Source organism: Gekko japonicus, unplaced genomic scaffold, assembly GCF_001447785.1.
Source record: "Gekko japonicus isolate JY-2015 unplaced genomic scaffold, Gekko_japonicus_V1.1 scaffold36, whole genome shotgun sequence".
NCBI lineage: Eukaryota > Metazoa > Chordata > Lepidosauria > Squamata > Gekkonidae > Gekko > Gekko japonicus.
Window position 1 is genome coordinate 260,389 of NW_015164182.1, and position 13,930 is coordinate 274,318.

At 45.5% G+C, this 13,930-nt stretch overlaps 1 protein-coding gene across 1 annotated transcript in view; it reads right to left on the reverse strand.

Moving 5' to 3' along the window:
* ZBTB8B (zinc finger and BTB domain containing 8B) overlaps nt 1-13,930 on the reverse strand; it is a 33,396-nt gene that overhangs the window by 15,742 nt on the left and 3,724 nt on the right. Inside the window, exons 2-4 of the mRNA XM_015408054.1 lie at nt 12,854-13,836; nt 9,615-9,793; nt 8,063-8,370 (exon numbers count right to left, since the gene is read on the reverse strand). Coding sequence (XP_015263540.1) covers nt 8,063-8,370; nt 9,615-9,793; nt 12,854-13,799 — 1,433 coding nt within the window. The 5' untranslated portion in view covers nt 13,800-13,836. The remainder of the gene's footprint in view (nt 1-8,062; nt 8,371-9,614; nt 9,794-12,853; nt 13,837-13,930) is intronic.

The window sequence follows — 13,930 nt, forward strand, 5'->3', positions numbered from 1 at the left end:
CACACACACTGTGCGCGGCCAGAGGGGCCTCGCCCGCAGCTCTGCGCACGCCCACTGGCCGGCCAGGGGGCGCCAAGGCCGCGCCGCACGGGCGCTTGGCTCCCTCGCCTCCACCGTGCAGCGTCTGGCTCGGGTCCCAGGAATGGCCATTCGCGCAGCGACTCGCTTAGTGGAAAGCGGGCTGTCGCCCGTTGGACGGGCGGCAGCCCAATTCCCACGAGACGCTGCGCCAGCGCAAAGGCCCGAGCGGAGGGTGTGCTTCTGCCTTGTCGCGAGTTCCCGGGTTTGAAAGCGTCGACAGGCGGGGCACCCAAGTGTGTTAAGAGCCGCAGAAGGGCCCTGCTGGATCCCACCAGTGGTTCATCTAGGCCAGCATCCTGTTTCACAGAGCGGCCAGCAAGTTGCGCTGGAGGGCCAACCGCCAGGGCACAAAGACAGCCCGTGGCAGGAATACTGTACTGCAGACTGTCTTGGCACTGCCCCCCCCCCCCAACTAGGTTTGACATGCAGTGGCTGCCCTCCACTGTATGCATCTCCCTCAATAAAAAAATTTCTAGCTTGGGCCTGCCAAAGCCTCTGCCCAATGTAATCTCCCTCCCACTGGCTGCTTCTGGGGGGATTTGAAAGAGACATTGTCCAGTTTGCAGGAGTGCAAATTCCCAGAAGTCGGGCTTTGGGCTGAAATCTCTTTTAAATGAGGCCTAAGAGCAACAGAGAGGGGAGAGACCTAATTGGACTAGCCACACACTCAGCCTAACCTACCTCACAGGATTGTTGTTGTGAGGATAAAATGGAGAGTGTTGTAAGACACTTGGAGACCCCATTGGGGAGAAAAGAGTGTAAATAAAGTAAAATATATATTTTAAATTATCTTGTATTTTCCCAATAATACCCTGCTTGCAGAGGTCATTTCGGGGGGGATCGCGGGGGATCGCAGTTCCCCTGGGTGAGGTACGGGGGGTGGGGCACATGACAAAGCCCCGCCCCCCGCTTCCGGCCGCCCCGCTTCCGGCCCTCATTCAGCCAGGAGGAGGCAGGAGAAGAGGGCGGGTAAGTTGCTTCCTCCCTGCCTCTCCCCACCCCTGCCTGCCTGAGGCCAGGGAGGGCATTTGTGGGGCTTCCTTGCACTCACACCGGCCTTGCAGGTCCACCGCCGGGCTCCTCATGGGGCTCGGCAGTGGAGCTGCAAGGCCGGCACCGGCAGCCGGGACCGTTGGAGGCGGGGTGTGTGGCCTCATGACACACTTCCGGTGATGCCAGGGTGTGTGGCCTTATGACACACTTCCGGTGATGTCAGGGGGTGTGGCATATGCTAATGAGTTATGCTAATGAGTTCCCCTAGCTCTCTTTCTACAAAATGACCCCTGCCTGCTTGTAGAACATGAACACACATATGAAGCTGCTTTATACTGAGACTATTGTTCCACAAAGGTCAGTATTGTCTACTCAGAGTGGCAGTGGCTCTCTGGGGTCTCAGGCAGACATCTTTCACATCCCCTACTGCCCAGTCCTTTTAATTGGTAATGCCAGGGATTGAACCTGGGACCTTCTGCATGCCAAGGCAGATACTTTGCCCCTGAGCCCCAACGTGCAGAACGGAGGGAGTTATTCCTGTCAGGTAGGGGGGGGGGTATTACCCAAGGGCAGGAACTCCATGGAGTGGCGCCCCCCAGGGAAGCTGCTGAATTTGCCCTCTCTAACGTTCAAGCTGGCCCAGCATAAATGGAGACCTGTGTTCGCTGACCTCAAACAGCAGGGAATGAAAATTCCCTGGAAAGGCGTGCAAATTAGTAAAAGAACAAAAATGCCCTGCCTCCCCATTCCTTTACGCTCATAAGCCAATGGGGGTCTTTTGGAATGGGCAACAGCACATTTCTTGGAAGAGATTCCCTGCACCCAGAATACTGCAGCCATAGAATTCTGTTTGAGTGCTCAGCAACTCCATGTTCCCCAGTCAGTCTATGCAAGACCCTTGGAAAGTTCCCATTTAAAGTCAATGGCTTTGATCCAGCTCTGGGCAAAGGCAAGCTCACTGTGACTGCTGCCTTCTTCCCTGGGAAAATTCTGGTCTCTAGCAGCATCAGAAGTTGCATCCAGCCCCTTTAATGGGGCTGGATGCGCACAGCAAGATATGAATTCAGGTGCAGAATCTTAGAACCTACACATCTTCAAGGTGGCTTCCAGAGTCAGCTCTCCCTTACTGGATCCAGGCAAATTGCCTGATAATCAAGCCACATATCATGGAGGTGGGGAAATTGTCATATTAGTACGTCAGCCCTTATGTGCAGGAAGCTGTCTCCTTCAGCACATACACACGCCATTCCATAATTGTTGTGTTATCTTAATATTTATTTTCACATTTTCAGCTATAAAAGTACTGGACTACAACTATATAGACATGTATAGTAAATAGACAGTTTCAACATCCAAGATTCAAAAAAATGCACCACTGTAGGAACAAAAATGACAAAAAAGCACTTGCTCCACTCCTAGGGGAAAAAGAGAGAGAGGCTATAATGGTTGCTGGGGTGGCTATTTTTGCAGATTCTCAGCTTTGGTTGATTTTTGACTCTTCCACCTGGATGCAAACACACAATGATCCAAACCTTAGGAAAAGGGAGGCATTGGAAATTAGGCAGCTGGTGATGGAACTTTAATTCCATTTTCACTTTTGTGAGCCAGAGAAAATGCTGAGTCCCCAAGACTCCAGATATCTTGCAGCTCCTTCTCCCCTTGTAGTCCCCTAACAGTGCATTTATTTTTATTTCAAGGTGAAATAGCCCTTCATTCAGAGATCTGCAGGATACCAATGCTTTATATTTAAATATTATGATGTTCAGAAGGCAGAACAATGAAAGGTAATTTTCTCCCATATCTCCAAGAGCCTTTTGTTGGATGCGTACACCTTCTCTTATTGGTTGTATATGGAGTAAATCAAAGCTCCACAGCTGTTCCAGAGTGGAGAACTCTTGGGGGACACAAGCTGCCTCTCTGACCATGTCAGATGATTGCAGAGCTGTCCCTGACCCAGAAGTTAATGGGAAAGTCCCACGTTCAGTGTGCATGCACAAACAACTACATGTGCAAGGAACATTGGGACTACACCCTTACTGAGCCACTTTAGGACCAGAAATAGGATCTATTAAAGAAGTCAATAAGCTTTTGAATTACTCCCAATCAACTTCATATGAGTATGTCACAAACTGGATCAGACCAGTGGTCATCTAGTCCAGCATCCTGTCTCACACTGTGGCCAACCAGTTACTCTGGAGGGCCAACACTAGGCCATAGAGGCCAAGGTCTTCCCATGATGCTACCTGCTGGCACTGGTATTCAGAGGTTTACTGCCTTTAAATGTGGAGGCATCCTTTAGTCATCATGCTAGTAGCCACTGAGAGACCAGTCCTCCACAAATCTGTCTTAATCATTCCACCCCCATCCTCTCTCTTTGCTTCCACATTGTCTGCTTTAAGACTGAAAACTCCTTGGGGGCAGAGATGTCTTTGTGCATATCAAACACGGTACATTGCCAGGTACCCATATGGTGCTACATAAATATTTCTGGTTTGGAGTTGGCATCATCTTATTATCCACTTGCTGCAAAGACAAAATGTGGCATTAGCTGAAGTCTTGCAGCGGAAATTCAAAAACTGTCTATTCAGCTATTACTCCATTGATTTCATAGGACGGTCCCCACAATAGCATGCATAATTTGTTGGCCCCAAGGACAGGAAGAGTTTACTTACAATGTAACCCATGAAAACTACTTAAGAGCAGACTTGAAATTGAATCAGTCTTTTCAACTATTAATTCACATTAGTTTGGGTTGTTGTTTTTAGGCCCCGGTCACACGGCAAAGTTGCCGCGGGAGAGGAACGGATGGTGGGCGGATTATCTGGGTGTGATCACACCCCAACATCTGGGAAGTAGAGCGCACCCGTGACTTACCACCGACAATGCGCCTTAAAAAACTAGTATCTCCAAGGTACTAGTAAACGTTTGCCACGGGCTGCCTCCAGACGCCCGTGGTGTGATCGCGCTGGCGTGCGGCATTCCCCTCTGGTCCCTCGTTTACCTGCCAGTGCCAAGGGAAGGACCCGTGGTGTGCCGCCGGCATGTCTGATCGTGTAATCGCGCATCAAACTGCGCCGGGGCAATATCCCCACAATATCCGGCCTGTGTGACCGGCCCACGATATCCGGCCTGTTGTTTTGTTTGCAATGGTGGATTAAAACTGGGAATTAAAGGATTGTGTTCCTAAATTTCTAATAACAGGTTTATATTACTAGATGAATACCAATTATTCCATTTCATTTGTTAAATTAGCTTTAGGGATTTCAGCTTCAAAACTGTCATTCATTATGAACCAAATAATTAGGAATTTCTAAAAGGCTAAAACTGCAATCCCATGTAAAAGCCATGAATGGCCATGAATGGGATCCAATTTTTTAAAAAAGTGTTTCTATGACTGAGGAATTAGACTGCAAGAAAGCAAATGCTCCATCAAGCAGTACAATGTGCCATTTAATACATCTGCTACACATAGAGAAACAGGAGTTACATTGGGAAAAACAGCTGAGGTTCTCCCTAAGAAACATCAAGATTTTTATGTAGAGATTTTGGCCTTTCCAAAAAGGGGGGAGGGGGAAGGAGGAAGAGCACATTAGAAACCTGTTTCCATTTGAGCACCACATTAAACATCTTTAGGACTGCACCATACTTGAGACATTTATAATGGAGGGAAACGTCCTCAAACCGAGGAAGAAAGACAGTGGATTTATAAGAACTTCAGCCGAGCCAATAAAGTGCATCCTTTCCAGTGAAGCACAAGGTAGACAGGAGCCACTTGAAAAGTGTCAACTTGAAACAGAACAGTCAAAAATCTGAGTTCTAGCTGAACAGGAATGAAACCAGAATTTCTTTCCCACCCCACCCGACATAGAAACGTTAAGAGATTCACTCTCTACTCACAAGGTACACAAGAAAACTTCTAAAGACCACAGGGAATAGGCCAAAGTAAAACATATCTCTCACTGATCTTAACATCCAGAAGAGTCTTGAACCTTCTTCTTGTTAACATGCCTCAGCAGACTGCCTTACATTGTGTAAAATAAAGTTAAGCCACTAGAAGGAGTCGTTTTGGCACACAAGTCCACCAGTCTGTCCCCAGCAGAGTTGAGTGGCCTCCGAAGAGCCTTCTCCAAGTAACAAGCTGTCAAAATGGCAACAAAGGACAAGCATCCCAGCACTCCTTGCTAATTGGTTAGCTTCACTGGTTGTGCTCCCAGCTGGCTTTCCATGGGCAACACACTCCCAGTAGCCACACGTGGGAGGAATCTGTTTTCAAGCCAGAGCCCAAAGCAAGTCTAAACTGGTTTGCAAAGCCAGCCCATTTGTTGCAGATGGAGTCTTTTGGAAAGCAGTTGTTGACTGCTTCCAGGGTGGGACAATTCACTTTTTTTATTCAGCACCAGTTTATGAATGATGCGATTACTGGAAACTGTCACCTGTTAGTAAACAAAACCAATGAAAATAGTAGTGATTTCTCTTGACTTTGGATTCAGGGGCCTTGATTCTTTCCAGGGAAATGTGAGGTGAGCAGACTGTAAATTTCCTGCTAAATTTTCTTTTTGTTTACACAAAATTATTGCTTCTTCCCGTGCCCTCTTTTTCATCCCACATAAACTTGCATTGATGTCACAATGCTACATTTGGGTTATCACAATCCCTTTTCCACTCACAGTTTGTGAAATCACAACAGAATTTACATTTCACATAGAAGGAGATGGGTAAAGCAGGATATAACACGACCTGTCATGCTTCACAAGTGACACAGAACGCAGCCAGCAAGACAAACAGATGGCTTGTGAGTACATTTCTTTTGTAGGAGGAACACGATCCCCTTCTTAAAGCGATTTCAGCGCTACTTCATTTAGTCAGGATTGCACGGAATCGCTTCCTGGGACCACAGTGCCTACAAATGGCTGTATGGTTTTTAAACCTTTTGCAGAATCTAGTGTTTAAGTAACTTTCATTACCTTCAGCTTGTTACCAACAACTGTTGTCAACAGCGCTAGAGAAGTCAACCAAGTTAATTCCACTTGCTTTAACAAGCCAATTCATGTTCTCCCTAATTTAGCTGGAAGGAAGGAGAGTCCACGCTTGAATTGTAACAAACATTCAAAAGACAGTACAAATACAGAAACCCATCTTAGGAACCAACACATTCTACCATCTGTACAAGCAGCTGAAACACATAGCAGGAGAACAGTGAGCCAGAGCACAGCAGCAAAGGATTGGGTCCCAGCTCCCAAGGATCTGTTCAGCTAGGGGAGGCGCCTTTCTTCAGCAGAAGAAGCCTACTTTTGATGCTGGAGGTTCTAATGGGCTTACTGCATCAGGGAAAGGCGCTTCCTGATGGATGGAAGAAAGCATCTCTACAAGACGAATGGACCATCAAGATCCAACTCACAAACCACAGCAAAGGAGCCATGCTGGAAAGGGACCAGAAGGCCTCTGGCTAGCATGACCATGGCTGATAGACGCTTTGGAAGGAAACAGGCCCATTTGTACCTGGTAAGCATGACCAGCCAGCAACAGTGTCCAGAATCTTAGTATTGCTACAAGCTGTCAGAGTTAAAAAGCAATCTTTAACAAAAATAGACAGGTGGGGATGAACTGAGGTGTTAAGAATGCCAACAAGTACCCACCAGCCTCTCTCTTTCTGTTCTATTTTGTTTCACAAGATCCTCTCTTTTTGCATTTATCCCTCTTATAAACTTTATCCTTTATCATGAGGGATTTCCTGCCATTGCCACAGCAGCTGTTCCAGTGCTGCAGACACACAAGCAGGTGTGATTTGGCAGATGTGTTGAAGAAAAGCAGAGTATGTGCAGGGAAACGTGGGCAAGGGACCCACACAACATTCTCAGTAATGCCGAAATAGAGGTTTAATGGGTTGTGAATCAGAACAAGGTGAGTAACCACGCTGCATTGTTAATCTACCGTAAGAAGACTGTGTGGAAGGTTTGGGCACTTATTCTAAAAGATGGAAAGATATACAGCTGCCTTATGCACAGCCAGATCATTGGTCCCTCTAGTCTAGAGGATTGTCTACTCTGCTTAGCAGCATCCCTCCAACACATCAGGTCTTTCCCCAACACTGGCTACCTGAGATTCTTTAAGTGGAGATGGCAGGAAATGAACCCAGGACCTGCTGCATGCAAAGCATCAGCAAAGGGTCCTTCCCCCAAATGAAGAGTCAAATAGTGCTCACATGGCCCAGTCTGAAAAGCCCCCTTGCGATGCCAGCTCCATGAAACTGTGGTCGTCAGTTCCCCGGCCAATTTACAGATTTCCAAGGAAGCTCCTTACCTGCCTGACTAGGACAGAATCCCTGCCGAAGCTCAAGAGTGACCAGAAGTGCAACACCCTACTTTAAATAAAGGTGCAGAGAAAAAATGCTTGAAAATTCAGAGCCAATTGTGTACTTGCTTTGGAAATCTGTGCTTACTGGATACGCTTGTATCGGTAACCAGATTTTATCCCCATTGTCTTTGGTGCAATCCTATTCTACATTACCAAAGACAAAATTAAGGACTGGGGATAACACAGCAGGAAGAACAGAGCAACAGTGGTAGAAAATTATCACAGAAATTAAGGTTGACATCTCAAATTTCTTTTTAGGACAGCATCCCTTCTGAGGCCAGGTAGAAGGACAATTGGGAAAGAGAGAATCAAACATACAAAGAAGATTATCGTTTGCAAAAGTACATTGGCTTGCTCCATACCCCAAAATTGCAAGGAACATGGCTTCTGCTCGCTCATGACCCCAAATCCTTTTCTAATGTGTAGCGTACAGCACTAACAAGTCAGAAAGACATTTCCGAATTCCGAATTCACCATTCCTACCTGTTCTAGCAAAATGGAATTTATTAATATCACAAAAACAAAACAAAAAACCTTCACAAATCTGGATAAATATGCAGTTTCCAGCTGTAAGAGGACAAATGGGTAACAGGAAAAAACAATTTAGATCTCCCCTGCTCCCCACTTTTGGTGCTACATAAGCGCCTCTCGGTGTAGGCTCTGCTTTTCATCAGGGTCTGGATCAGCGTCGTCGTCGTCAGGCGGATCGTTTTCATCCCCCGATTCGACATAGATGGGCCAGTCGTTGTCTGGGTCACTTTTTTCCGGACCTTCTGAAGAAGGTTCCATCAGACTGAGGTTGATGGGCATTGAATCCTCATGCGTGGTTGTGACACAAGTGCAACTGTCACACAGGCCAAAACGTCGCAATCCTTGGGACAGGCTGCTCGTAAATGTTCTCCTGCAGCCCTTGCAGATTATTGGTTTGTTTGATCGATGTACCTGGAAGATTAAAAAAACAAGCAGGATTGCATGTCCCAGATTGTGTACCGGCCATGCTGGGAGGGCGGGGTAAAAATCTAATAAATAAATAAATGTTGAGGGGTGGTGGTGAGTTGTCCCAGCACTAGCTCAATCCTAAACATATTTATGTGCCAGTGTGTCAGAGAGCCAGTGTGGCGTACTGCTTAAAGTGTTGGATTAGGAACTGGGGCTGGATTAGGAACTGGAACCTTACAAACAACGTCCTCTGCCTGGTTTACCAGGAATGTACTACTCCCTGTGAAAAGCAAGTGGCTATTTTCAAGCCTACTTTAAAAATCAACAAATCATTCTTTTATTTCTTTACAGACCTAACTACTGATGGAAACGAATCCAGTAAACATCTGGAATTTGCCCATCTCCCTATTTGCCTTTATAGGTCATGTTAAGATGCTGTTATTTCAATGTGTTTTTGACCTGGGTGGCAATTGGTAACCTGCCTTTTTCTGGTCAGACCAGAACCAACGGGCTGAAATTAAATCAGAAGAGTTTTCGGCTAAACATTAGGAGGAACTTCTTGACTGAGCGTTCCTCAGTGGAACAGGCTTCCTTGAGAGGTGGTGGGCTCTCCTTCTTTGGAGGTCTTCAAACAGAGGCTAGATGGCCATCTGTCAGCAATGCCAATTCTGTGAACTTAGGCAGATCATGAGAGGGAGGGCAGGAAGGGTTGCATCAGTGCTTAGTTCTTGTGGCCCTTTCTTACATGCCAAGGGAAATGCTGATCGCCACTTTGGGGTCAGGAAGCAATTTTTCTCCAGGCCAGTTTGGCTGGAGATCCTGGAGGATTTTTGGCATCTTTTGGGTGTGGAACAGTGGTCACGGGGTGGGGGAGGTTATCTGTGGATTTCCTGCATTGTGCAGGGGGTTGGATTAGATGACCCTGGAGGTCCCTTCCAACTCTATGATTCTAAGATTCCTGTATTTTCACTGGTCTCGGCCATTCTAGATCTCTACTGATCTACTGTTTTATGGGTTTAAGTTTGCTGTTTTCTTATTAATGCTTAATGCTTTTGTGGCTATTTTGTTATTTTATCATTTGGTTGGATTTTGCAGCTCCATTTCACTAGTACAGGCATTTTCCTCTGGCAGAAGACATGCCCGATGCATCTTGCTTCTCTTTGAATGACACATACTCCACACACACACAACACAGCCCCCATTTTCCAACTGCCACTGGTAAGACCTCAGCCACATTCCACACTTACACTCAAAGCATGGCTCCGAAGGTGTTCCTGCCGGGTGAAGCGTTTGCCACAGATCTCACAAGGATATGGCCTCTCGCCTGTATGGGAGCGGATGTGTCGCTTCAGAATTCCTTTCTGTTTGGCTGTGTATGGGCAGAACGGGCATTTGTGGAGCTTGATTGGCACAACTAGAACATCCCCTTTGAAAAGAAAACAATATCGTTTCAGACAATTCAAACTACTGTTGACTAAGTGAGGTCACAATTTTAAAATCATTCTTTTTTAAAATAAAAACTCTTTTCATAGGGTGCGGAACAGCATGAGGGGTGGAGGAGGGAAGAGTCATGTCTGTCATGACAAAACTGGGCAAAGGCATCAACTGCATTCTGAACAGCGGGCACAAATCACTTACTGCAACGCATAGAGAAAAATGGGATTCTCTCTGGAAGGAACTAGAGTACAGCTAAAAGCTGGGGAAATGCAGTTCGGTTACAACACAAACTCTTATCTGCAGGAAAGACATCTGAACCCAACATCACCAACTAACCATTATTGTGTAACAAGTTACCTGACTAACGCACTACAATACACTGCCTAGCAAGACCCCGAGATGCCCAAAGTCTACTTCCAGGAACAAAAGGAGAAGTGTACACCAGTTTGACAAACCAGGTTACCAGAAAATGGTGGGGGAACACACCCACATTTCTGTTAACAAAGCACACCTGCCTGCATTACAAGAGCCATTTGTAGTTTATCAACCACACAAAGTTTAAAAGCAGCAGTACTTCCTATTTGTACAGCTTCTGCACCTGTTTGCCCAAAGCAAACTTACTTGGCATAGGCCAGTGCCCAGTTTCACGCCATTTAAAAGTGTTGCTTGTTTTTAATCAGAGGGTTTAGCCCACCCACTTCCTGCTTCTTCACAACTTCTATCCCTGCTCAAAGTTTTGCATTCCCACATTGGATGCTCATATTTTTATTCCTCCAAGGAGCTCAGAGCAACATACATAGTTCTTTTCTCCCTCTCGATTTTATCCTTATTTATGTTACGTCCACCTTTCTCACTGAGACTCAAAGCGGCTGATACAGTGTAAATCAATACAGTCAACAGGGTGGGACATCCAATAAATATTGCAATAGGATTTGGATGGCAGAAATCTGAAAACTCAACTGAAACAAAGCATAAGCATTTACAGGACACGTTAAATGATGCAGAAATTACATACCAGAATCAACCACCTGCTGAGTTAGGTTACACAGAAAATGAGCCATGAGTTTCCCAAAGTTTCCCAGTGAGCTTCAGAGTAAAGTGGGCAATGTAACCCAGCTCTCTCCAGTCCCCTGCATCAGTCTAACCCATATACTGTGCTAGCCCTCCAAAATGTATTTTCATCCCGCTTTTACAACCTGCATAACACTGCAACTAGTGGAAGCCCTGGTTCTGCAGATTTTCACATCCACTCAAAATCCAGCAGTCTCACATATGACCTAAGCATATGAAACTAAGGAGTTGTTCATCTGCAGAAGTCCTATAATAGCTCTGTGCCAAATGCTGGTAACAATCAAATCTCAGGTCAATACCAACATGGAGATTTGCTCCAAACATACATAACGCTCAAACCTCTTCCCATTACAAACATAGCCAAGTTCCCTTTCACCTGGTCTCGGCAATACCCACAAATCCAATATTTTATTTCCCTGGATTTCCATCTGCATTGTTTCATGCAAAATTCAATAAAACTATTTAAAAAAGATTTTAAAAAATCCAACTGAGTCAGCCTTTGGAACAAGAATTTGCAACTATTTTCAGGGCTGTGGCGCAATGTTCCCTCTAAGCTGTGGAGTCTTGTGAGCAAAAATTCTACTTTGTGAGCTACTGGCATTAAAGTTGTGAGCGAGCGATTTGGCTACTGCATAAATCAGTTTGCTCTGGAGCCATCCTCCCTGAGCTGAGACAAAAATCTGTGAGCCGGAGGCGAAAAAACTGTGAGCTAACTCACACTAACTCAGCTTAGAGGGAACACTGGCTGTGGGTGCTATTTCTGCCACACATTTTTCCTTCTGCATCTGGGACTGCTACTGCATAGCCTTCCTGCAGCTGCAGAGATCCCAGCTTCCACCAAGCTGGTGAAAACTGGGCCTTCAAGGCAGCAGAGAAAGGCTTACTTAGGACGTAAAGGCAACTAAGTCCATCCCGAGCAGACTCCTATGGATTTCAGAACCAGAAAGGGAAACTGAAAATAAACCTTTGTTTACTGTCTTTGCTAGGTAAAACCAAGATTTTTCTCTGAAATATTACAGTACTGAAATATTACAGTACAGTGATTCAGCTGGGCTGTCTGGCATTACTATGTTTAAAGAAAAGTGTTTTCCCCAATGGTCTTCTAAATCCAAGATCAGTCACAAGATCAAAACATTTTAAACATTGTACTTCAGGTAAACAAACATTAAACAAAACATTGTATTTCAGGTAAACCTTAATTCCTTATTCACCACAATTACCATCAGCAATTCAGGGAGGAAAAAAGTGAGCATTAAATGCCAGTTCCAAATACAAACTAGTTTCCAAATCAGGTGTATACATCTTCTCAGAAACTGAATACTCCCAGTACTAAGGACGTAGTTTATTGATTATGTTGTTGTGCTGTGAGAATATTGGAGAATAAACCCTTATGAGCCTCTTCAAAATTTCAGATCTATCAAAGGAAACGTTGCTTCAAGTTCTATCTCAGGTGGAGGCCAGATCTCTCTGCCTCAAAAACCAGGAGTTTCTCAGGAATCACCTCCCAAGCTGTTTGTTTGGCTGTCTCCTACCTCTAATTTCTGGATCTAAACAAAGATGATGCCATTCAGTATGCTTTTTGAAATTAGCTCCAATATAGGTTTGTTTTAGTTTTGATATTAATTCTTAATGTGCAGGTTTCAAAGGTTTGATCAGATGGATTTATACACCGTTTGGAGTGAGAAGCAATTCCAAAATGTGGTCAAAAGAAATCACATAAAGAGGTACCTCCTGTATACTGAAGAGTGAGAATGTGCACATTTCAAAGAGAAAGCTATTCATTGTGGCATAGAAATCACATAGAAGGTAGATAGTTGCCATGGCCATTGAAAAGTCTGAAAACAAAAGACACACAATACCTTTTATATGAAGACTAATCAAAACAACCTGTCACAGCACTGTGTTATGCGTTGGGTTATTTTGTTTAATAAAAAGTTTCATTTTAGAAGTCCAATATAGTCTAAAGAACTCGTCTCACCTGTATCCTCTCCATACCAGTCATTATGAATATCCATCATGGAACTCATGGGGACTCCTGCATCTTCTGACCTGCCCTCATAACCACGGACAAAGTGATGGACTACATCGTCCTTCCTTTGGGCCGCACTGTTGCGCAGCAAGGCTTCCAAGAACTGCTTCATGTGATAATTATTGCAGGCCAGATCCATTGCCTGGCCACTATGAAGCCCTTCTTCTATCTGCTCTATGGTCAACGGAGTTGGGTACTGCGGCAGCCGTTCACCCACTTCGACTTCCACTTCGTCTGCATCAAATTCCACTTTCGGTTCCACTACTTTGGGCAGTGAAGAGTTAGTGTCGTCTGGTGAGTCACTGCTTATAGGGTCCCTTACTACAAGCTCGATGGGATGGCAGCTGCTGCATTCCCCACAGGGAGGGTCTCGTTGACAATCTGGAATCCTTTCCTTCTCCTGCAGGGATGAAACAGAAGCTGAGCACTGGCTCTTTGCACTGTAGGATGTGCCCTCCCTGGCAGAGCTGGAGGTTCCGCTGTCAGCCTGATAAAAGGCTGCCTCCCTCTCTATTTTCCGACAGATGTCCAGCGACGACCTGATGTAAGTCTTGCAGAAGTTGACCACATCGGTCATCTGCAGATAACTGGCTGCAGACATGACCTCAATCACATTTTCCCCACAAAGGTCCAGCTTCCCTGAATAAAGGAAGTCCAGAATGATGGAGAAGGCCTCGGAAGTCACAATGTCCAAGGAAGCAGTGCTGTGCCGCCCACTGTCCTGGATGTAGTGGATCAGCAAGGCTCTGAAATAACCGCTGTTAGCAAAGAGAATGTTCTTATGTGCCTTGAAAATCCTCCCTTCCACAATGATGCTGCAGTCGCAAAAGAAGTCCCTCTTCCGTTGCTCATTGAGCTCTCCCAAGAGTTTGGTGTAGTAAGATTGCATCTCCATTTCTCCTACAGCTACTGCTAAGAAGGACTTCTCAACCCTGCCAAGGAAAAGCAGGGAAAGAACATCAGAACAGACGCTCCCTTTCCTTTAATGTGCAGTCCCTTCCCAAGCACAGAAAAAAAACTTGGGAG